At 35.7% G+C, this 24,519-nt stretch overlaps 1 protein-coding gene across 2 annotated transcripts in view; it reads left to right on the top strand.

Moving 5' to 3' along the window:
• Nucleotides 1-24,519, top strand: part of MTBP (MDM2 binding protein) — a 66,388-nt gene that overhangs the window by 13,286 nt on the left and 28,583 nt on the right. For both annotated transcript variants that reach the window (XM_049854005.1, XM_049854006.1), the window contains 7 exons: nt 284-418; nt 2,657-2,751; nt 5,153-5,225; nt 7,161-7,278; nt 16,762-16,935; nt 18,163-18,270; nt 21,877-22,038. In XM_049854005.1, the coding sequence (XP_049709962.1) occupies nt 284-418; nt 2,657-2,751; nt 5,153-5,225; nt 7,161-7,278; nt 16,762-16,935; nt 18,163-18,270; nt 21,877-22,038 (865 nt within the window). The remainder of the gene's footprint in view (nt 1-283; nt 419-2,656; nt 2,752-5,152; nt 5,226-7,160; nt 7,279-16,761; nt 16,936-18,162; nt 18,271-21,876; nt 22,039-24,519) is intronic.

The raw sequence follows: 24,519 nt of genomic DNA, 5'->3' as shown, positions 1-24,519 counted from the left end.
ATATGCTATAAAGGAGGTTACTTAGTGCTGTGGTTGCAGAGAATAGCCTTAACATATTTTTGTGGCCTGCTCTAAGCCAAGGAGGGCTTTTCATGAAAAATCGAAGTCTAACTTGATACAGGAAGGATGTGCACATAAATGGGAGAACCACACTTTGAGCTGAGGAATCAAAAATAAACTCACATATGATTTTCCTATCAACTTTTACGTTATAATAAGATGTAATCATCTTCATAACTTTATTCGTGATGCTCGTAACTGTGTTCTTTTGGTTTCTTTTCAGTTTGGATCTGAAATTAGTTTTCCTGAATTTTCATTAAGGGGAGTCACACCTAAGAATTTTAGCACATGTAACTTAAATACCTGCTTTCTCGCCAAAAAGATAATACCATCAAAGGATAAGAATATTTTGCCCAAGGTAATTGTGTGTTTAATCATTTTTGCAATCATGTATTTGTGGTTATTTTGTCGCTGTAAGATATGCTTGAATCTTGAATTAATACTACTAATACATGTGCTTTAGTGTGTTCACATGCATAATTTTTTTATGTCTTAATGATTATATACTTGAGTTAGATTGTATTATCAGAGTTGAAATATTATCATTGTTTTAGATTAGCCATGCCATTTTTTTTAATGGAATTATCCTAATTTTAGGTATAGGCCTGAAACTGCCTTTGGTTTAAACTTTACTATGTGACCTTTCTAAGACTCAGTTTTATGGGAGTATGGTACCTTTTGTGTTAGGTGAACCTGGGTTTGAAACTTGACTTTGTCACTGGTGAGATATTGTGACCTCAGGTAGGTTGATTAACTTATTTGTGAAATGGGAGCAATACTAATACCCTTATTTTACAAAGTTATTATTAAAATTATATGAGGTAAGATATTAGCATCTGTCTTAGTTATCTAGTACTGCTATAGCAGCAATACCACAAGTGGATGGCTTTAACAAACAGAAATTTATTATCTCACAGTTTAGGAGACTAGAATTCCAAATTCAGGGTGCCAGCTCCAGGGGGAGCCTTTGTCTCTCCGAAGCTCTGGGGGAGAGTTCTTGTCATCAATCTTCCCCTGATCTAGGAGCTGCTCAGTACAGGGACCCTGGGTGTACTACTCCCGGCTCTTCTTTCTTTATGGTAGGAGGTCCCTCTCCTCTCTGCTCACTTCTCCTTTTTATATCTCGAAAGAGATTGACTCAAAATACAACTGAATCCTGTAGATTGAGTCCTGCCTCATTAATATAACTGCTTCTAATCTTGCCTTATTAACATCATAGAGGTTAGGATTTGCAACACATAGGATAATCGTATCAGATCACAAAATGGTGAATAATCACACAGTACTAGTAATCATGGCCTAGCCAAGTTGACACACATTTTGGGGGGACACAATTCTACCCATAATAGCATCTGACACAACAGTGGGCATATGCCCAATTAACTACTTAATAAATTTTAGTTCTCATTCCATATCACCTGTAGTTTATTCTTAAAATGCTGAATTATAAAATATAATAATTAGAAAAGTGTTCCATTGACCTTTTTTTTTAATATTGCAAAAATAATATAAGAGGTATTTATATGGAAGTACTTTAGAAGTCCACTTTAAAAGAATATGTAAAAAATATGGTCATGAAGTTATAAGGGTGTCAGATTGATGGGTAATATTTTCTAATTAATGGGTAATACCAAGGCAAAAAAACAAAAAACCCATTGCCATGGAGTTGATTCCAAATCATACCGATATATGTGTTTGGTGTGAACATACACACACACTCATGCATGCGCATGCTTGCACACACACACGTAACTATATATGGTCAAATTAGCTTTCTGCAATTTTAAAACATTGTATAGTTTCCTCAAGAAGAATTTTTTTTCCCTACCACTGAGGCACTCTCGCCCCAACTCTTGAAATAATTGTTCTTTCCTACTACCTTACTCTATTTACAATTGTGGGGATGGCTTAGGAGCAGGCAGTGTTCCCTTTGGTTGTGCATAGGGTCACTATGAGTCGGAACCGACTCGACTGCACCTAACAACAACAACATTCTAATTTAGTTTTGGACTCTATCCACAGAAATACTACAGTTTAATTTCTCTGATGGAAGCTTCCTTGATTAATTTGCACGTCTGTTTCTCTCTTTAATTTCTTCAGTCTTTACGAATCTTTTTTCTTTCAATTCTCAGCATGACACTCAACCCAAGTTCATTTGGAATGTCTTTTCTTTCTCTTAGCCCTGCAGCCTCCTCAAGTTCATCTGAAATGTCTTTTCTTTCTCTTTCTTAGCCCTGCAGCCTTGCTAATTTGTTTCTTCCACATTCTAGCCTCTTGTCTGTCTTGCTGAAGATAAACAGGAAAAGTTGAGGACTCTTGTCCTCTGCCGCTTGACTTTTTCTGTATTCATTTTCTCCCTTATTAAAACTTTTGCTGGTTCCTAAGAAGTCTATGTCTGGCTCTCTACTCGGAAAGGTAGAATCAAAATAGAAGAAATTCTTGTCTATTACAGAGAATCAAATGTTTGGTTTCCATAAAGCATAAAAACATTTTTTTTAAGATTCATTGTGAAGTTTTAAAATCTTAATCACTGGCTTATTCATTTCATTTTGTTTATAGTATTTAAAGTAGTATATGATTTTGATTTTTTTTCTAGGTTTTCCATTATTATGGTCCAGCTTTAGAATTTGTACAGATGATAAAATTATCAGATCTGCCCTCCTGTTACATGTCGGACATTGAATTTGAGTTGTATCCTTTCATTTACATGTTCGTTTTTAGATTACATTTTCTGTGTCAGGTAGAATATTCTGCTATTGGTTGGTAAATGTACTTGGTAGGTGTACATTTATTTTTATTTAATTGCATTTATTGCTTTAACGTTGATGTGCAACTGGGCTGCCAGAATATCATTGGAATTGCTGGAAAGGAAAGGTCTTGCTTTTTCCACACCTTGGATCCTCTATACAATCACAGATCTTTCTCTCCAGTTAAGCATCTTTATTTTCATTAAATATGTATTGAGCATCTGCTCTGGCTAGGAATGTAGACATAATACAGAAGTGGTTGAGACTCAGGTGTAATTTTCTCTGCCTGAGCACAGGTCAGACCTGCTTTCTCACCTGCTCTAGCACTAACTAAAACTCTATTCTTCCTAAAGAGCCCCACATATGTATTTAATATTTGATACATTTTCTGTTACCTTTGCTATTGTTTTAGTGCTTAATTAGAAAAATAATCATAACTTCCCATTTCCTGAAATCCAGGAATGCGTCTCCATGCTTCCTTTATTTTTGTTGATATGATATTTCTAGGAAAGAAATCTATAAGTGAAATTTATCACAGCACGTAGTAGGCATGTAGGCATAGTAGGCACAGTAAGTATTGTGGAACAAATGACTTGATATTATGTCTGTCCAAACCAAAATGCTTAGTATTTTATTTTCGCAAATTCTCTTCTGCAGAAGGAACAGCATTTAGAGAGTCATCGGAGAGCCTCACCCGGATGGGAACTGTTTATAGTCACATCACCAGAGTAGTGGGGTTTTTGTTTTTGTTTTCTCTTTGGGGGTAGGTTTCTAAGAGATAAGAGCTTTTTAAGCCTGTTAGGAGCCTGATAAGAATCAGATCAATTGGATCCTAAAAGACATCATATACCATGCTTGGGAGTTAAACTCTATCTGAAAGATGACGAGAAACCATAGAAGGATTGTAAGCCATACAGTAATTTGGTCAGAAGGAAATTTTAGATCATTCTAGTAGCATTTTGGAAAACTTGGTAGAGCTTGAATTAAAGAAGTAGCATTTGGAATGGCGAGTCAGGGAAAGGTACAAGATGTGTTTAGGATACAAACCAAGAGGACATCATGATCTGTGGGGAAAGTGAGGAGGCCAAAGGACTGTAGGATGATTACCTATGTTGAGGATCAGTGCCCAAATCAAAATTATTTTGATTTTTATCCCTTATAATGCCATGAGTATCAGACAACTTAATAAATGCCTGTTCAGAACCATGTAACTAGCATGCCACCTGGCAGTATAACTCTACTTTCAGACATAAATAATTACCAGTGTTCTTTTCTCTTACTTCATCCATTAGCCATGTATAGGTCAGGAGCTAGATCACATTTGGCATATTTATGTCATTAAATCCTTGCTTTAGACAAGGAATTTTCAAACTGTCTTCCAAGGAAAACCTAAGGCTCAGAGAAAGCTCTCTGGGGCAGTGGGATTGTAAGGTTAGTTGAGCGGCACCAGGCACATGTTCTCCCTATTTTATATCTTGGGCTTCCAGGTTAGATCTCACTTCAAAAAAAGTATCTGTACCAAAACTGTTTGGAAAACATACTTTATGCTATTTTCCTGCTATCACCCCATAGTCAGATGTTTGGTCGTGCTATTTTTTATAATACTTAGTGTTCTTTTCATTGTTTGGCTTTGAGAGTAGTTCTACCACTTGCAAAAAAAATCCTTCCTCATGTGCCATATTTATGCATCTAGAATAGACAGAGGACTTACTGGTATTGCTACTCATTCTTAATGGGATGGAGAGGACAGAGGAATGTTAGGAATCTGGAGAAAAACAGTAATTTATCAACTCCTGAAGTGTCCAGGTGTTTCTCCTGCCATTGGCATAATGGTTATATAAGTTCTGACTTGCTGATGTATTTTTTTTTTAATATACTTAGTAATTATCAGTACTATAACATGTATCTGTGAATATTCAATGTATTTAAACTCTTTTTTTAGGAAAATATATCTAAGAATTTTTTTTGAAGTCCATCTTTGTTTTTAGAAATATACCTAATAATAGAACATTTTTTATAAAAAACATTGCTGGAAATGGAACACTATGTAGGTCTTGAATTTTCATTTAGAAACTATGGTTTTTACAAGTCTCTTGTTCTGAAGTTCATAGTAATACTATTCATAGTACCACCTTTTCTTACTGTATATTTAGAATCAAACCATTAATCAGAAAAATAATTATCCTTAAGGGAAGGAGTAATTGTGAATTCCTACAGTGAATGTTTTAATAAATGAATTAATCAACTTGTGGATTAAACAACAATACAAAGGAATAAAAACTTATTTTATGAGTAGAATTGTTTCATAGTTATCATTCCATTATTTCTTTAACTCTATAGTACAGAGGATTGACAAAAAACAATAACAGACAGAATTCCACATTGCTGTTGGAGCAGATTTCTTCTCTGTGTGGCAAGGTATAAAAGTTTTTTTTTTTTTGGTAAGCATATGTGGGAAAAGGAAATGTAGCTTGTTAATCTGATTTTATGTGGTAAATTGGTTTCTTGAACATAATATAACATGTAATTTTGGGCCTAATTCATATTAAGATATTTTGAACTTCCCAGAATAATTCTAAAGTACTCTGCAGATGTGAAGTGAGATTTTGTTTTGAGATGAGCCTTTCAGAAATAACCCTTATGACTGATAATTGCTTCAAGTTTTAAAATTTCAGAACTCATTAGATTATTGTTAATGCAGTCAATTTCAGTTCTGTGAGAAGACATTCATATGCTTGTGTTATCTATTTCATGGACTTATCTAAAGTTAACTACCGTTGTCAACGGGAAAAAGTGAAAGCTTGCTTTTCTTTTGGTTGTTTATTAAACTACTGTGTTTCTAGGGAAAAGATTGAGTCAAAACTCAGGTTTAAAATGTTCTTGGCGTTTAAATTCTGAAGATAGCCTAAAAGGATCATCCTCCAAACTCTCTGAGGCTGTGGAATGATTAGTATATAAGTGAGAAGAAATTATCAGAATCTCAGTTTGTTATGAATGCAGTAATTGGTTGACTTATAAATTTATTTTGTAAAAAATAATAGTTTGTGGGACTTCTAACATGTTTATTTTCGTATTTGTAGCACATGTTAAATTGAAAATAGGCTATCTCAAAATAGCAGCTACTTCTTCAGTTGGTGGGTCATAGTGCATTTATATAAAGCTGTAAACTATGCGTTGAACTGCACGTAGCATCCCAAAAGTGTTAAGAAAGTTAACACAGGCCCTGATCTGGCAAACTCACATTATAGCCTTGTTACCTTTTGGACCATACAGTCTTGTCATGAATTTTGGGCTATGAAGTCTCATTTATACAAGAAAAAAGAATGGTGATTTAGTGTTTAGAAAATTAGATGTATAACTTTTGTGCTTAATGATTACTTTTTGTTGCTATATATTTTTATATCTGTTCATTAAGAATACATAAATAAAAATAAAAAATAGCAACGAAACTGGCACGTTGAAATAGAAATTAACCGAATGTCGCATGTCTCATGTAACCAGTCTGTTGGATAATACAATTTAAAGTGACTTTGCATTCGATTTAAAATCTCTGGCAAATGCTCTGCCTAAACGTCCCCAAAGTTTTAAAAGAATTAGTGCTATTTATTTATTGGGATATGCTGATTGCTATGGCTTCATTTTCTAAAATAACAGGCAAAATACAGCTTTCAGAATTGCAATTTGGTTTTATTCAATGCTTAGTCAAACTGGGAATTTACCTGAATATAATGTGATTTTTTTTTTTTTAAACAAAAATTTAATAAGCATCCATATGCCCAGCCCTGGGAATACAAAGATGAATGCTGAATTTGCTCTTCAAACAGTTATAGGCCTCTCTATGTTTTCTAGCACACAATTCGTTGTCCCCTCTGCACTTTATACCTATTGGCTCTGAATCTCTGATTTCTAGGAACAAAAGTTTCTAAGTTGCCTTCAGATATGTCCTTATTTTGAAGTCAGGACAGTAATTCACCTAGTTAAAAGGTTTTAAAATGATTGCTGATGATGACAAAATCTTTTGATGAAAGAATTCTCAATCTCTCTAGTTCGTAGATAAATTATACCCATAACCCAAACTTGAAGCAAGTTTTGTGAATAACAAGGTTTTTAGAGATTTACACCTCAATGAAAAAGAGAAGCAGGCAGCTTAGAATGCCTTTATGTCGTTTGTCTCATTGTTTTTTCCTTTTTTTGGTGGTTTTTTTTTTTAGTCTTTGCAGTGTAGTGGTTGGAAGGGATTATTATCAAAGGTGTGTTAAATAGGTGAGAGATGAGTGGGAGAGCATCATATAGCACCATTCAAGAGTGAATCTCAGTGTGCAGTCACTTTAAAACATGTTCTGTTTTATTCAGGTTGGTGCTCTTTTTGTACTGCCTTGTACTGTTAGTAACGTACTTATTCCACCGCCCAACCAACTCAGTTCAAGGAAATGGAAAGACTATGTAGCTAAAAAGCCCAAGACAATGACTGGTAAGTAGTAAATCTTTAAAATCGTTTTAGTGGTGCAACTTAAATAATGAACTTATCAAATTTGAAATGGAGATGCCATTTCCTAAAGGAAGAGAGATTGTTAATAAAGCTAATTGCACTTGACTAGTCCGTGAGGAAGTGCGGCTTTGACCATTCTTGACTCCTCACGGGGAATAAAAGTATACTTTGTGATTTGGGCAAATGCTAAAACAAAATCAGAAGTAGGATTGCTGGATGGGAATAGTCAATTTCACTTACACTACATGAAATCATTCTATAAAAATGACTACTGTACTATAAAAATAAAAATACTGTAGAAATGAAACTGTATATTCATATATTTAAGACCAATTAATATAAGCTAAAAATTACCATCTCCTAACTAAACATCAGTATATACTGGACAGCTTGTAATTTTTTTTTTAATTATCACCTCTTGAAATTTGAGCATTAATATTAGTAACATCTGAATAATAATAGTGCATATATCACATGACAATATAGAAACCAGATTGTTGATTACTGATAAGACTGTATCATTAAGGACAGATCATGCTGATACTTCACAGTAGTTTTTTGTTTTTTTTTTTTAATCTTAGCAGTAGAAGCAAAATCAAACTGAACAGCTGATTATTAAGTTCTGTTCTGCCCACATCCCCTTTTTGTAGGGGAAATTCTTTACCTTATCTATCTCATTAACAGAACTCCTTTAGTAAAAAGAGTAGCCAGGGTTTAGCTAGTGTAAAAGTTTTAATTTCTCTTGGATCAGAAAAATGCTATATCCCATTCCTTAGCTCCCAAGTGAAAAGCTTCTCTCACTCTCACAAATAATATATCAGCTTTCAGATCATTCTCTTAAACCATAACTGTTGCCTTATAACCTACTGAATTATGTCCAACTGTTGCTCTTCATGTCCCACGTCCCCCAGCTAAACTTTACACTATTTTCTAAAAATATCATCTGGTTTTATTCCATGTTGACCTTGTTCTTCATTCACTTAGTCTTACCTTTTATTTCTTTTATTGAATATTGAAGACATGCTATGTAGAGGGCATGGCACTATGCTCAGGGACTAGTGGTCAACAAGATAGATGTGGTTGTTCCATTCATGGAACTTATACTGTAATGTAGAAATAGATAGTGAGAAGTAATTATAAGTCTTACTTATTATAGCATTGTATTTAGTAGCAATGGACTAGAAACAATCCCCAAGAGACATTAAGTCAAAAAAAGCAGGGTGTGCAATAATAGTTACACCATTTGTGTTAAGAACAACTCCAAGTGTGTGTGAGCATTTATACATATTTGCTTGTATATGCATTAAATATTCAGTCTCTCTCTCTCTCTCTACATGTATATGTGTTTAAATTATTTTATTTTTTGTTGTTGTGAATATACACACAGAACATACACCAATTCAACAGTTTCTACATGTACAATTCAGTGACAGTGATTACATTCTGTGAGTTGTGCAACCATCCTCACCCTCGCTTTCTGAGTTGTTCCTCTGCCATGAACCTGATCTCATTGCTGTCTAAGTTTACTATCTAATCTTGTGATGCTGTTGTCAATTTGAATGCAGACTTTCTGGAGCCACTGAGGCCGGATGAGCCCCTGAAACTACTACCCTGAGATAATCTTTAAACTTAAATCAAAAATATTCTCTGAAATCTTAAAACCAAATAGTAGTTTATTTTAACTAGTCAAGAATGTCTGCCTTGAGCATTGTGCCCTTTTAAGATCCATCTATTTGTGATTGAGTTGTTATATCATGTAGAGCTTCTGTTGAAGTAGAATTTTTAAAGGGACTAGAGTAATAAGCACTTATGAAATATTTTAAAGTGATGAAACATGTGCCTTCTTCATACTCAAATCAGCCTGATTAAAGTATTTCCAAATTGCGGGCTGAAACTAATAAGGTTAAATTAACATGGGATGCCTGATCTATAAATAATTTCCTTACTGAAAAACAGTTAATCAACTCTGATAAAAGTACCAAAAGAAATTTTAGTGGCAAAGGCAAAATATTATTTCAGTTAACAAGTATTTATCATGCATCTGCTGTGTGCAAGACATTTTTTATTCTGGAGTTAGGAATACAGTGGTAAACAATACCAAGTCCTTTCCACATAGCTCTTTGTGGGGTGGTAGAGAGGGAAAAGCTGACTTAGTCATTGACAAAGTAACTGAATTTACGTAGGGAAACCTAGAAAATTTTGTATTAGTACCTTGTGGACTATGCAGTCAGAGTGTGGGCTGCCGAGGATTTTCAGAATAACTAAGAGAACTGTTAGCATAGGACTGATGAAGGGTAAGGATGCTGAACTCCTTAGGGGACCCTTCAGCACGGTGAAGGACTGCTTCACTCAAAATGCCAGTAGCACCCCCATTGAAAATATTAGTGAGAGAAAGCAAGCAAACAGAAATTATAGAAAAAATAATAGTAAGCGTGTGCAATAGTTATACCATTGTGTTAAAAACAACAACTCAAGGTGTTTGTGTGTGTGAGCATTTATACATATTTGCTTGCATATGCGTGAGTTGTGTTCCTAAATGTAAGAGCTAAAGCTATAAAACTTTTATAAAGAGACATAGGTATAGACCAAAAGCACAATCCATTAAAAAAAAAAAAAGAAGAATTAGAACCACCAAAATTAAAAACATGAACTATTTGAAACACATTGCAAACAGTTAACACGCTTGGCTACTAACGGAAATGATGGTGGTTTGAGTCCACCCAGAAGTGCTTTGGGAGAAAGGCCTAGCAACCAACTGAAAAATCAGCCATTGAAAACCCTATGGGGCATATTTCTACTCTGACACACACGCGGGGTTGCCATGAGTCAGAATTGACTCTATGGAAGCTAGTTTGGTTTGGGTTAAGAAAATTAAAAGACAAACTAGTTCAAATCATATATCCAATAGCAGAATATACCAGAAACATTCTCTTGCAACTTAATAAGAAGATAACCCAGTTAATAAATGGCTAAAAGACTTGAATAGACATTTCACCAAAGAAGATATATGGACGGCAAGCATGTGCATGAGAAGATTCTCAGCATCATTAGTCTTTTGGAAAATGCAAATTAAAACCACAATGTGAGACCACGATACGTTCACTAGAATGGCTATAAATTAAAAAGGCTGACTTTATCAAATGTTGCAAAGGATATAGAGCAACTGGAAACCTCATACATCGTTGGTGAGAATGTAAAATGGTACAGCTACCATGGACAACAGTCCGGCAGTTTCTTAAAACATTAAACTTAACCCAACACTTCCTAGGTATTTACGCAGGAGAAATGAGAGCATATGTTCACACGAAGGCTTGTAAGCAAATGTTTATAAAAGCGTTATTCATAATAGCAAGGAGCTGGAAACCATCCAAATGTTCGTCAGCTGGTGAATGGATAAACAAAATTTGTTTTGTTGATACAATGGAATACTCCTCAGCAATAAGAAGGTGTAAAAAGTTTTGGATCTTCCTGATAATGTTATGCTAAATTTATAAACAAAGCCAGACACAAAAGGCTAGTTACTATATGATTCTGTTGATATGAAATTTCTATAAAAGGCTAAAGGAGACAAAAAACAGGTCAGCGTTTGCCTGAGGCTGTGGGAGGGAGTGAGGATTGATTGCAGAAGGTCAGTAGGGATCTTTCTGAGCTGATGGATGTTTTCCCAAACTGGGTTATAGTGAAGGATACACAATTGTATAAATTTATATGAACTTGTCAAACTTAGAGTGTGATATAGGTATGTATAGCTTCATTGAAGCTTTTTTTTTTTTAAGACTCACCTGAAGTTCCTTTGACCTTTTTGTCTCTCCTTCTCGGTTAGTGATTCTTAACACCATCTAAACCAAACCCATTGCTGTTGAATTGATTCTGACTCACAGCGACCATATATAGGACAAAGTAGAACTGCGCCATAGGGTTTCCAAAGCTGAAATCTCTACAGGAGCAGACTGCCACATCTTTCTTCTGCAGAGCACTGGTGGGTTCGAACTGCCGACCTTTTGGCTAGCAGTCGAGCTCTTAGCCACTGCACCACCAGGGCTCTGGGTCCTACCCCAGAGCAATTAAATTCAGATTTCTGGTGAGGGATCCACAGCATCAATAGTTTGTAAAAGCACCCCAGGTGATTCAACTGTGCATCCAGGGTTGGGAACCACCGCCTAGGTAGTGCTGTCTTTAACCCTAGGCAAGAGTCACTGACTATTATTGAAGAGGGGTCTTCAGATGTTTTGAGGTGTAAAAGGATTGCAGGTCACTGGTTTGGGCCTTTAATTCCTCATCTAGGACATGAAGATAATGCTTACTTAATGTAGTTCACAGACTTCCTTAAGTCACTATTGATAATGAACCTTCATTCTGTAGTGGCTTCCTGTTATTCTGTCCAATCTTGCATGCCGTTTGTGAAATGGTACAGAGATATGTTCATAAGAAGATCTTGAAATAACTTCTCTATTCATTGTAGCTTAGAAGCTGTTTATTTTAGCTTATTATAAATGTTAAAAAAAAAAAAACCCTATTGCCCTCCAGTTGATTCCAACTCAGCAACCATATATCCAATATATTTATATAAGAGGAAATATATACAGTTTATGATCATAATGTTATCTAATTGTTTAAGATAATCATGGTAGAATTTATAAATTCTCCTGCATCTTCAGAGTAGGAGGCTTCATAGATGTATTCAAGAATACTCTAATTTCTTATGCCATTTTAGATTTTTCTCTAGAATTGGGCCACAGGCAGTTTTTTGGACAACCTCAGTGGCAACTAAGTTTTATCCTAAATTGTTCAAAGCTTAGTCTGTTGAATAAGGTAGGGGATCAAGCTAGGGAATACATGTTTGAAGATGCTTTATGAATATAACTAGATTTTCTTTTTCCTTATGCCTGTCTACCTGACCCTAAGGGCAGTTTCAGAAGTTGAGTCTAGAGTGTCTTAACAATGGTTTTGTCTTAGGGCTCTCTAGAGAAACAGAACCAGTAAGGTATATACGTGTGTATGTTGCTATGAGTCGGAATCAACTCGACGGCAGCAAGTTTGGTTTGGTTTTTTTGTGTATACAGAGATTTATTTTGAAGAATTTGTGTACACAATTGTGGGGACTGGCAAGTCCAAAATCTCTAAGTCAGTCCATGGGCAGGAAATTCTAGCAGTCTTGTGTTCCTAAATCCACAGGTCTGGTGGTGGGGCAGAGAGAAATTCTGACAAGATGTCTATTTATAGTCTGGGGGCAAAATTCCCTCTGGAGAAACCTCCTTTTTGTTCTTAAGGCTTTCAACAAATTGTATGAGGCCCACCCACACTATGGAAGGTGACCTGCTTTCCTTAAAGTCAACTGATTTAATCTCATGCAAGTACTTCATGTGTGCATCTAGAGTAGGGTTTGACCAAACAGCTGGACACCGTGGCCTAGCCAAGTTGATACTTAAAATTAACCATCACAGATAACATTATTGGAAAGTATATAGTCTCCTAAGATGCCTACACTGAAGACTAGATTTTATTTTATTGTTTAATTTTTGGCATGATTATCAAAGTAATCTGCCCTGGTGGCAGAGCAGTTAAGTACTCGGCTGCTAACCAAAAGATCAACAGTTCAAATCCACCAGCCGCTCCTTGGAAACCCTGTGGGGGCATGTCTACTCTGTCCTGTAGGGTCGCTCCGAGTCGGAATCAACTCGACGGCGATGGATATGGAATATGATAACTGTCAGTAAACCAGAATGCTCACTTAACCAGAATACCTTGTTCCCTAATCATCCTCGGCTATTTTCTTTCATATTGCATACAGTGTTATTTTCCCTTTAGGCTAATATGATTTTGTTATATTTTTATGTTGTTGAACTGGGAAAAGAAAGGGGACGTTTAGGGTTTTAAAAACCATTAAGAAATTTATTGATAAAGAGCATGACTTGGTTTTTATTATATAAGAATTTTATTTTACTAATGAAATACTAGTAATGACATTTTTTCATTATGGTTTATACATTATTTGTAAAATTTTATGCAACTAAAGGACACTTGGTAGTTTCTCTTTCTCTCAATATAGTTGATCTAAAATGTATGTTTGTTTTTGGTGGAGAAGGTTTGTTCAGGCCTTGTTGTTGTCAGGTGCTGTCGAGTCTGTTCTGACTCATAGCGACCCTATGTATAACAGAACGAAACACTGCCCAGTCCTGCACCAGCCTCACAATCCTTGTTATGCTTGAGCCCATTGTTGCAGCCACTGTGTCAGTCCATCTCTATGAGGGTCTTCTTCTTTTTTGCTGACCCTGCACTTTACCAAGCACCATGTCCTTCTCCAGGGACTGGTCCCTCCTGATAGCATGTCCAAAGTATGTGAGACCTACTCTCACCATCCTTGCTTCTAAGGAGCATTCTGGCTGTACTTCTTCCAAGACAGATTTGTTCATTCTTTTGGCAGTCCATGTATGTTCAATATTCTTCGCCAACACCATAATTCAAAGGTGTCAATTCTTCTCTGATCTTCCTTATTCACTGTCCAGTTGTCGCATGCATATGAGGCGATTGAAAACACCATGGCTTGGGTCAGCGGCACCTTAGTCTCGAAGGTGACATCTTTGCTTTTCAGCACTTTAATGAGATCTTTTGCAGCAGATTTGCCCAATGCGAAGCGTCATTTGATTTCTTGACTGCTGCTTTCATGGGTGTAGACTGTCAGGTCCTTCTTCCTAGTCTGTCTTTGAAAGCTCAACTGAAACCTGTCCACCATGTGTGACCCTGCTGGTATTTGAATACCAGTGGCATACCTTCCAGCATCACAACACACAAGCCCCCACAGTACTGACATATGTGTGGGGGCTCAAGCCTTATATCCCCTTTTAAATTGATAGTGTAAAAATAACAAATAAAAATGGAAACTTTCTATTATAATCATATTCCCTTATTTCTTTAGGAACAGCAGTGAGAACTGAATCACTATACTAATTGTAAACCTGTTACCCTCAGCAGTGTTTACATAAAAGTTAGTAAGTCTTCAATTAACACCTGCCATATCTGCAGCAGTATTTTTTAAATGACTGCATAAGTCATTATGGTTAAGGGAATTTTTTTAATAATTTTTTTAAGAAAATTATATTGTGGTAATTGCAGGCTTCAGTGATTAAAATGTAAATAAAGTGATGGAATTTAAGGTGGAAAGGATGCCATAGGCTGAAGAGACACGACTTGAATTGGCAAAGGGCTAAGTTGGTAAATGAATTCAGATCATGCTAACTCTTGTCAAACATTAGTTTCAAATTGTCAAATATGCCTGGTAACAACATGTGTTTTTCCTTTCTAACATTTATATATATTCCTGTATATATATTCCTTTTATAAAACTGATGTTATGAACAGCATTAACACCTCTGTTATAAGCTAATTCCAGATATTGTTTTTTTTTACTACCTAATTTTTTTTTTTTTTTTAGGATAGGCATTAACCCACAGTATATCCAGAAATAAGCTGTTCATATTGTAATTAAAACACAGAAAAGTATTTTTTTTTACCTTAGTATTTTGAAATAAATACTTCTATGAAGACCCTTTTATGTGCTTTGTGGTTTATTTACTGTAAAGAGCTTTCTTTTTATGAGTAGAACCATACATTCCCAAGATAAAGATAATTTTTCCTTTTAAAAAAAGGCAGCTTTATTGAGATATACTTCACTTACTATACAATTCACTCATTTGAAGTATACAATCCAGTGGTTTTTAGTACATCCACAGAGCTGTGCATTCGTCGCCACAGCCAATTTTAAGAAAGTTTCATCGTCTTAAAAAGAAATCCCATGCCAATTAACAGTTGGGTTGACTCCGGCTCATGGTGACCTTATGTATAATAAAATGAAATGTTGCCAGTTCCTCCACCATATTCAAAGTGGCTGCACTATTTTATATTCCCACCAAGCAATGTATAAAGGTTCCATGTACTTTTTTTTACATCCTGACTAATACTCGTTATTATCTGCTATTTTGATTGTATCCATCCGAGGCGTGTGATATGGTATCTCATTATGGTTTTGATTTACATAATTCTGTTGGCTAATGATGTTGAGTATCTTTCTATGTACTTATTGGCTATTTGTATATATGTTTGGAAAAATGTTTATTCGGATACTTTTGGCCACGGGCTCACATTTAAGAGAGACTACCAGAAAACTGAAACATCTGAGTGCATGCCTGGAGCTTGTTGACTGTGGTCTTCATTTTAGGGTGATTTTTCTGGGACATTGCATTAAGTGATGCCCAATGTTGGGATTATTTAATCTTTCCTCTTGAATTGTTCACATTTCTAAAAGAAGTCTCAGTTCAGCTATTTGGCTGCCAGAATTCTGTAAGCTAAGTAGTGGAAGGGTGAGGGTACCTCAATATTTAGTATATAAGCTTTGCCTTAATCTACTATAATCAGTTTGAAACCCCACATTTTTTTGTCTGATATCTCCCAGGACAGAGACGCCTTGTTTTACTCTCTCCAGGGAATAAAGCTCTAGTCTCCTTCTAGACTGGGGAGAGGACAATCACTTGCCTGAATAGAATAAGGAGGGCTAACCCCTCCTTCTCAAATAGACTTTTAACCTATCTTCATATTCTCCCTTTGCTTCACTTCCAGCACTATCTGGAGCCACCATTCCAGAACCTTCTGGAGGGGTTGCAGTATAAATTGTGTTGCCTCTGAGCACCTTTAGCAGTTGATAGATTAGAGTCAATTACCAATTGTTCATCTTCTTTCCTGCTTTCAAAATTTAGTTGCTGTTCTCTCTTCTCCCAGGTACTGGTCCTATAGATTTATGCAATTTAAAAATCTTTTTAATCTCATCTAGTGGCATTTCAGGAGATAGTGAAAATAAATGCTTATGTCTGATTCAACAAAAAGGACCCTACGTCTATTTTTAATTTCAAAAGACTTCACAGTTTTTTCAACCTTCACTGTAACTCTCACTCGATTTGTTTTTAAAATGTACTAGAACTAGTCGTAACTGACCTTTGCTTACCTGATGTGCCAGATTCATGAAGGCTCTCTACTCCCTCTGTAAAATACATTACTAGATGCCTGTAAGAGAAGCAGAAAGCTACTCTTAGGAATATCTGTGCACTTCTACTCCCACCAGTTGAGTTGTGTGCTTGCCAGGGGTCAGTTTATTCCACTTAAAAGAAATTGAAGCTGGAAATAGTAGTTGATACGTTATGGATGTGGTCATATAATAACTCTGGTGAGCCACATCAAAAGTTAATTAATGAATACATACAATTTTTAATTTAAAATTAAGTATTTATATTTTGTGAGTATCATTTATTATTATTCTGTACCTTAACAGTTTTCTCAACTAACCAAACAACTCCTGCCCCCAAATGTTTTGGGTAACAGGTAAAACTTCATTAAATCCTATGGTTCAAATGGACGATTCTGCCATGTTTTGTGCTGAATTTTCACATAGTTATATAATTAATTGTTTTTGTTTAGTTCCAGATGTTGAAGTGAAAGGAGAGCGTTCTAGCTATTATTTCTTGTTACAAGGTAATGGCAATAAAAGGTGTAAAGCGACATTGATTCACTCAGCCAACCAGATCAATGGCTCATTTGCACTCAGTTTAATTCATGGGAAGATGAAAGCAAAGACAGAAGAAACCAAACTGAGTAAGTGTTAACTTTAGGTAGAAAAATATTTTTATATTTGTATGTGTTATTAATTTATAGGATTTTAAGTTGGAGAAATATTAGACATTTAATGAACTTACTTTCCCCAAATTCCAATTCGTCTCCATAAATTTATCTTTTATTTTAGATGTATTGTAAAATATTTTTACAGTTTAGTGGTTTAGAGGGCAAAAATTTAATTTCTCTTACATTATATTAAAAAAAAAAAATACCAAGTAAAATTTAATAGGCCAGCCTATAGTTCCAAATATGAAATTTTCGGTGTTTTCTACTATAAACACATATTTTTCTTTATTTCTTATTTTCATTTACTTTATCTCAATTCTCTTGTTCTATTTCATTGCCTTTCTCTTTTCTCCCCAAGCTCTATGTTTTGATTTTCTATTGCTGTGTGACAAACTGCCCCAAAGTTAATGGCTTAAAACAAGAGTATATTATTGTCGCTCATGGTCCTGTGGGTTGACTGAGCTCAGCTGGATGGTTCTATTTTGAGGTCTCTCGATTGATTGCAGTCACGTGGCAACTGGGGCTGGAGTCATTTGAAGAGACTCAACTGGCCTTGGTGTCCAAGATATCTTCTTCACTCATATGACTGGCTCCTGGGCTAGGATGGCTGAACAGATGAGGGTGGACTTTTTCTGCACTTGCCCATTCCTCATGGCCGACTTTGGCTTCCTCACATCATGGTCTCAGGGTGGTCTGAGACTTCCACATGATGGCTAACTTCTGTTGGAGCACTGTTCTTGGAGACAAGGTGGAAGCTGCAAGGTTTTTTATGAGCTAACCTCAGAAGTCATACATTGTGGCTTTCACTACACCTTGCTGGTTACATCGAAAAGTCCAGATTCATAGTGGGAAGGACTATACCAGAGGTGAACAGAAGATGTAGTTCCCTGGGGGGCCATCTTTAGAGACCAGCTTCTGAATCCCATTTGTGTTTTCTGAAGGAGTTTCGATAGCTAAGCAGGCTGAGGAAGTTGCAGAAAATTCTCTGCTACCTGAATTCCCTCAATTTAAGAAACAGGTCAAAGTCTAAATTGCAAAGTAAGTTAGTATGCTTATTTTCTGCTCCTGAATTGTTATTAATTTACTTTGAAATATGCAGTAACAAGGGAGGTAAGTGATTGCCTTTTTTTCTTAACTGTGTAATAAATTTCCTGGGAACTTAGTATTAATACTTCAATATTGACTTTTTCTACTTCTCAGGTTTTCCTTTTGACTTCTTGTCCCTTCCGCATTTTTCTGGGGAGCAGATAGTACAAAGAGAGAAACGGCTAGCCAGCATTCAAGCTTTGGCTTTGAAAGAATGTCTGAGTAAGTAACAGTTTCTGTGTTTGTATGTTTCATCTTCCTGTAAGAATGCTGGCTTGTCCATAAATAATATATCTTCATTTTCACCTAAATCTATTATACTTGTACAGTTTTTGTAGGCACTGTGAGTTGGAATCGACTCGACAGCAATGGGTTTGGGTTTTGTTTTTTAAGCAAGACATTCATTTATTAAACTATTTTTGCATAGAGATGATATGGAGTTGAAGAGAGCTGTACTTTCTTTTTTTTTTTTTTCCACCAGATTTAGCAATTTTCAAACAGGTGCAATATGAATATAGAAGATTTAAACTGATTCAGTTAACTCGTTTATATGGAAACTAAAGAATGTAATGGGAACAACTCAACATCAATGCAAAGATTATAGTACTTGCAGAAAAACAAAAAGTTGTTCAAAAAGATTTCCTCAAAATTACCAGCAAGACATGGAGTAAGAAAAAAATATTTATAGTAAACTGATGACTGGCGTCTCACTATTTCCCTGGGTAGTACGGAATCAGAAAGTACAGCTAGAGAAGTTTGCACAAAAATGTGCCCACAACTCAACAATGACACTGCACTCAGCCACTTTGTTTTTTAAAATAACACAAATATCAAATAAAATTTCTTTTAAGGTTTAGCTTATTTTCTTAATAATGCTTAATTTTTATTAATTTTATTTTCTTTCTTTTTATCAATCATATCTAATGCCGTTGTATTAAAAGGATGATATTTAAAATTTATTCTTTTATCATTTATATTTTACCTGATTTTTCTTTTCGGTAATTTGTAACTTTTTATATTAAGAAATATTAAACATTTTTTCGTTCCCCTGATTTTTCAAGGCAGAGCTTAAGGATGCTGAATAAATTTTAAAGAAAAGACTATTTATATTTAGTTTGAGAGAAGGTAAATACCTGGCAGCAGTATTGTCATTTTGTTCCAGGAGTGCTGTCACTACTCTGGAGGAGCTCCCCATATCTTTTTTAAATTTCTAGAACTCAGTGCGAGCCTGATGGATGTTTATTCTGCTGGTGCTTCTAGATATTCTACTTGTTTACTTCCCTTTAATCATTAGTTATTACTAGTTTTTTAAGGAATGGTATTATTTCCTGTTTTGTTTTTAGATTTTGGTCCAGTATTTCTCTCCCAATGATTTTTCTTCCACTTGTATGCAAAGTCATTTGCCTGGAGATTATTTTTCTCCCTCGTTAAATTATCCTACTCATAACCCTATCTAACTGCATGTATTTTGTTTCTGTATTTCTCAATTATTAAGGTTAATATGAAGTCTTAGCGTGCTCTCCAAATTGCCCAATGTTGTAATATAATTGACAGTTTTAATAAACATAGGTCAGGTTCATAATTTAAGTATATTTTTAGCATAAATAAAAATGTAAGAGCCAGTTTCTGAAGCACATTACTCATTATCATCTTTCAGAAGAAAACAAACCATTGATAATTTTTCACTTTAGAATGGCTCCCAGCAGCAGATTATGCAGAAAATAAAAATCAGCTTTTCATTTTCTCACTAAGAAGACTTAATAAAAGCAGCATATATTACAATTCGCACATTACCATTACTAATCTTCATGATCACAGAAGCCACGTGTTGCTTATCTTGGGTGAGATCTGGAAGGCCCCTACCAATACCCATGTTGGTGAGGTGGAATTTTAAAGAGGTGTGTGTTCTAAAGTCGATACTCAAGTTGATTTTAAAGTAGATTCTAAAGTAGAACCTTGAGACTGACTGCTTCCTTCTCAGCCTTCTTCCTTGCACTATTTATGTACCAGCCTCACGTGGTGTAATATAACAGGCTTTAATCCCTTCTCCAAGGGCAGAGCACCATGCTTTGCAGGCGAGGAGTACTCAACAAATATTTGTTGAATTGAATTCTCTGTGAATTATAGGTTACTACTTTATTATGGAAGAAAATGGTATTAGTCGAGAAGCTCTTTAAAATTAAATATTTTTATCAAAATAATATATAGGTATGGTTTAAAAATTCAATTGGTACTAAAAAGCTTAAACGGAAAACAGCAGTATCCTTCCCACGCCTCCCCATCCTTCATTCTCTCTGTCCACAGCCAGCTACCCTCAGCTCTTCCAGCTCATTCTTCTGGCACTTTCTTCACTTTTCTGCTGCTATTTCTTCATTTACCAGTTTCAGACATTGTCTTAACTTCCCGCTATGGATGATAAAGTATTAGCTTTCCCACATCATCTTTACTTTCCCTTTCTACCCCTTACAGTGAATTCATGAATTTTGGTTAAAATCACTGGTTGGTTTTAACATTCCTATAACCAGGTGGTGATACATTGCACATGAAAGTCTGATTGAAGGGTATGGCTTTTTAGATTTGTGGCCAGGTGAGCTTTCTCATACTTGAATCCAGAATTAAAATTTTCCATGGAGCCTCTGTCAGAGATAGGCAACTGCAGGCCAGCCCTGCAGGGCAGGACATTTAGCACCTTGCAGAGAACTTACATCCTGAATACCGACAAGCTCAGATGAAAGGTTGAGAGGAGGGGGCTGATGAGAGCATGCCTCGTTCCTTCTCCAGTGAGTGATGGGACTGGGCTGAAAGTATTCCTGAAGGCAGTCTTTGCACGTGTCAGAATAAGGCCAGGGTAATGAAGATCCACACACTGTCCAATAGCTTTCTTTATATACCTAGAGATTCTATCTGTCCTATTTTAAATTAGAAGTTTTATATGACCAATTATATTATCTGGCAAGCTTTGTTGTAGGATGGTGGGGTGACAACCCAACATTTTGATCGTGGGCTTCCTAGGGGCAGGCCTGGGCATCTGACCTTTTAGTATGTAGACTTTTATTGAATTCTTTAGTTTTAACCCCAGCTTGATCACCTTCCACTGTACCTGATATTCCAGGGACTGGAACATCTCTTTCAAATTCATCCAAAAAAGACAGCAGAGTTGCCTGACTATGAAGGCTGGAGGGCGGAGTAGGGAGCAGGACTTCTAACTGCTCCTGATACATGCAGGCCTGTTCTTGGTCCAGTACCTGATTGCCACCTTCCTAATGCCTCATAAACAGTATTCCTCAGCAGGCACCCTAGTTGACAGTTCCTCTGCTCTGCTGACTAAGCTACCCTGCCCCATCATCTTTCTATCTTCCAGAAATTTGCTGCAAGCTGTCAGTATTTATCATTTCTCCTTTCCTTGTCCTGTTATTTTCCTTTGCTGTGATTTTAGGTTTGGGAAAGAATAATTGGAAATAGCCAAGCTGCCACATTTAACTGAAAATCTTAACAGGTTTTATTTTTCCCATAAATCACTAATACAAGGCCATTTTAAATGCTCTGCATTATATATTTTAAAACTTTTATACATTTACCATTACTGTTTATCAGCATTTTGGTGTTAACAGATTACTCTGTATCTGTCTATCTCATAACTGGAAATTCTGCCCTTAGCTGCAAATGGAATTAAGATGAAAGCAAGCCTATACAGAAATGGTGATTTACTGGAGAAATCCACTTGTTTCACTTTTGAAAAACATTTCCCATAAAAGAGTAGTAGATGAGCTCTAGAAAAACTTAAAATAACAGTCATATAGTTAATTGTATCAATTTGTTGTCTTATAGAAAGGAGGAAGTTGGCAAAGCAGCCTGAATCCGTTTCTGTTGATGAGCTCAAAACTCTGTTAATGCTCACAAGGGAACAATTTTTAGATCAGTTTAATGCTATTGTTCCTAAAACACCTCTAATGAAGACAGACAAAATAAAAATCTCCAACATGTTAAATGGTGAGTTTTTTATTACTTTAAATTTTGGAGTTTGGTTTTTTTTTTTTTTTTTTGGTATGTGACATCTATAAAATGTATTGGTCAAATCAAAATATATTTTATAAACTGAAATAGTGATATATATTTGTATATACAAGTATGTATGTATAATATATATATAATGAGCTGTGTTTCTCATCATTTAAACATTCTGTTGACTTTTTGCTTTAAGCATGTTCTGGGTAATTGTTTTTGAACAGAGAAAAGAGTGTTTTAAAGTGATCCCTCTCTTAACTGCTCTTTCTAAGCTGCTAAAATTAGTGAATTTCTATTAAGCCGTGTTTTCATAAAGTGAGAAAAGAAGAACCTGTACTGTTAATATAATTAAAAAACCACTAGGGTAAGATGCTCTGTATTTGCCATTCGTTATGGGAGGAACTACTTACTCATAAGGTTTTCACTGGCTAATTCTTTTCAGATGTAGGCTGCCAGGGCTTTTTCCTAGCTCTGTAGTACATAGGGTCGCTACGAGTTGGAAACGACTTGACAGCACCTAACAACAAACAATATGGCAGGAACAGTCACCAGACTTCACTGGGGGAGACAGACTCGTTTTTATATTTACTTGCATTTCTTCTGATTTTCATGGTTTCTGTCGTTGCAATGAATTTGAATAGAGTGAAGCTTTTGGAAAGCTTAAGAAAAATTCAAGGATTGCCTGAAACATTTTTAAATGTACGGAACAATTTTTTGTTTGTATTCAGTGAGAATCATTTTTATTCCATAGGTAAATGAGAAAATGACCACAGAGTAAAGTTAAGGACAGTGTTTGTTGAGTGCCTTTTCTGTGTTTGACACGGTGAAGGAACACAAAGAAGTGAAAATTTTCATGCTTGGCTTTCAAGGGGCCAATGATCTCTTTGGAAAACAAGATGTAAACACAGCACGGAGCGCCACGTTCAAGAGCACAGGCTCTGGAGCCAGACTGCCAGGGTTCAAATCTCATTTCTGCTACTTGTTAGCTAGATGGCTTTGTGCAGGTTATTTAACCTCTCTGTGTCTCCATTTCCCTGTGTTTAAAATGCAGGTAGTAATATTACCTACTTTCTATTACTGTGAGGATTAAATGAGTTGATATTTGAAAGGCACTTAAGAACATAATAAATACCAAAAAGTTTTAACTGCTATTTGTATTATCATCATTGTTAAGTATCAGTACCAAAGTTACAAAGTTAAATGGCAGTATAGAGTTCATATGAAAGATGTTGGAGACAGTATAAGGTTACTTATAAATGGGAGATGAGTTCGGTAAGTGAGAAGCAATGTAGCTTTGTGGTTTCAGCTTGGGCTCTGGAGCAAGACTAAAAGGTTGAATCCCAGCTACGCCGCTTACTTGCTATGTGCCCTTAGGCAAGTGTTCTAATCTCTTTGTACCTCAGGTTCTTTATATTTAAATTAGGGGTGACGTAGGTCGTTTTGAAATGAGTTATTTGTAAATTGCTTAGACTGTTGCCTGGCATGAAGTAGGTGCTATGTATTCCTTGGCTAAATAAATAAATAGGAATTTAAAGGAGAAGAGAATAACTAGGGTAGAACGGTTACAGAAGGCTTTGTTAGGAGCAGAAGGACTTGATGTAGGTTTTGAGTGATGCATAGGATCTGTGTTGAGAGAAGGTAGTGTTTTCTAGGTAGATGAAGCAACATACTCAGAGTTGTTGAGATAAGAATGGGCAAACTTAGATCAAAAGAAAGACTGGCTTAAACAGAGGATTTGTATAGGATGTAGGGTTGAAAATGGAAGGTCCCAAATAATTGCAAAGCCTTTTATATACTTTTATAGAACTATATCTTATAGTTACCTGTGTAAAGTCCAGTTCTAGGACACTGTTAACACGTGGAGCTACGCATCTTAAAATACAAATCAGATTGTCATGGTCTTGCTAAAACCTTTTTGGTTGTTTTCCAGGTATCTTTATTTAACATGGCTTTTTTTTTTTTTATTAAAAACCCTGACTGATATCTGGCCTAGTGCTTACCATATTTTTATGCAAATAACGTGCTCCTACCTTTGTTTGCCAATTGCACCCTCCCCGCTTCGAGGTATTTTCATAAGTGCTGCTATGCCTGTTTTTGTTATACATGTTGCTGTAAAAAAAAATTAGCATAGCACGCTTACAAAAATACCTCGAGGGGGGAGGGCACAGTTGGCAAACAAATGTAGAAGGCATGCATTATTGCATAAAGATACAGTGTTTTATCTTTCTCTAGTGGCATATTTCTGTTTTGTTTTTTGAACGTATTACATTCCTTTCCTTTTTAGGACCTTTACCAATGCAATTTGCTTTGTCTCAAATGTTTTAATCCAGTCTTGACGTGATTAACTTCTAATCATTCTTCAGGCCTTAAAAGTCACTTTCTCAAAGAGGCTTTCCTGAGCCATCATAAATTATTTATTTTTTATATTATTTACTTTTGAGAATGGCACAGGAATGGGCAGTGAGT

This window comes from Elephas maximus, chromosome 15, assembly GCF_024166365.1.
Source record: "Elephas maximus indicus isolate mEleMax1 chromosome 15, mEleMax1 primary haplotype, whole genome shotgun sequence".
NCBI lineage: Eukaryota > Metazoa > Chordata > Mammalia > Proboscidea > Elephantidae > Elephas > Elephas maximus.
This window is presented reverse-complemented; position numbering and strand designations above follow the sequence as displayed.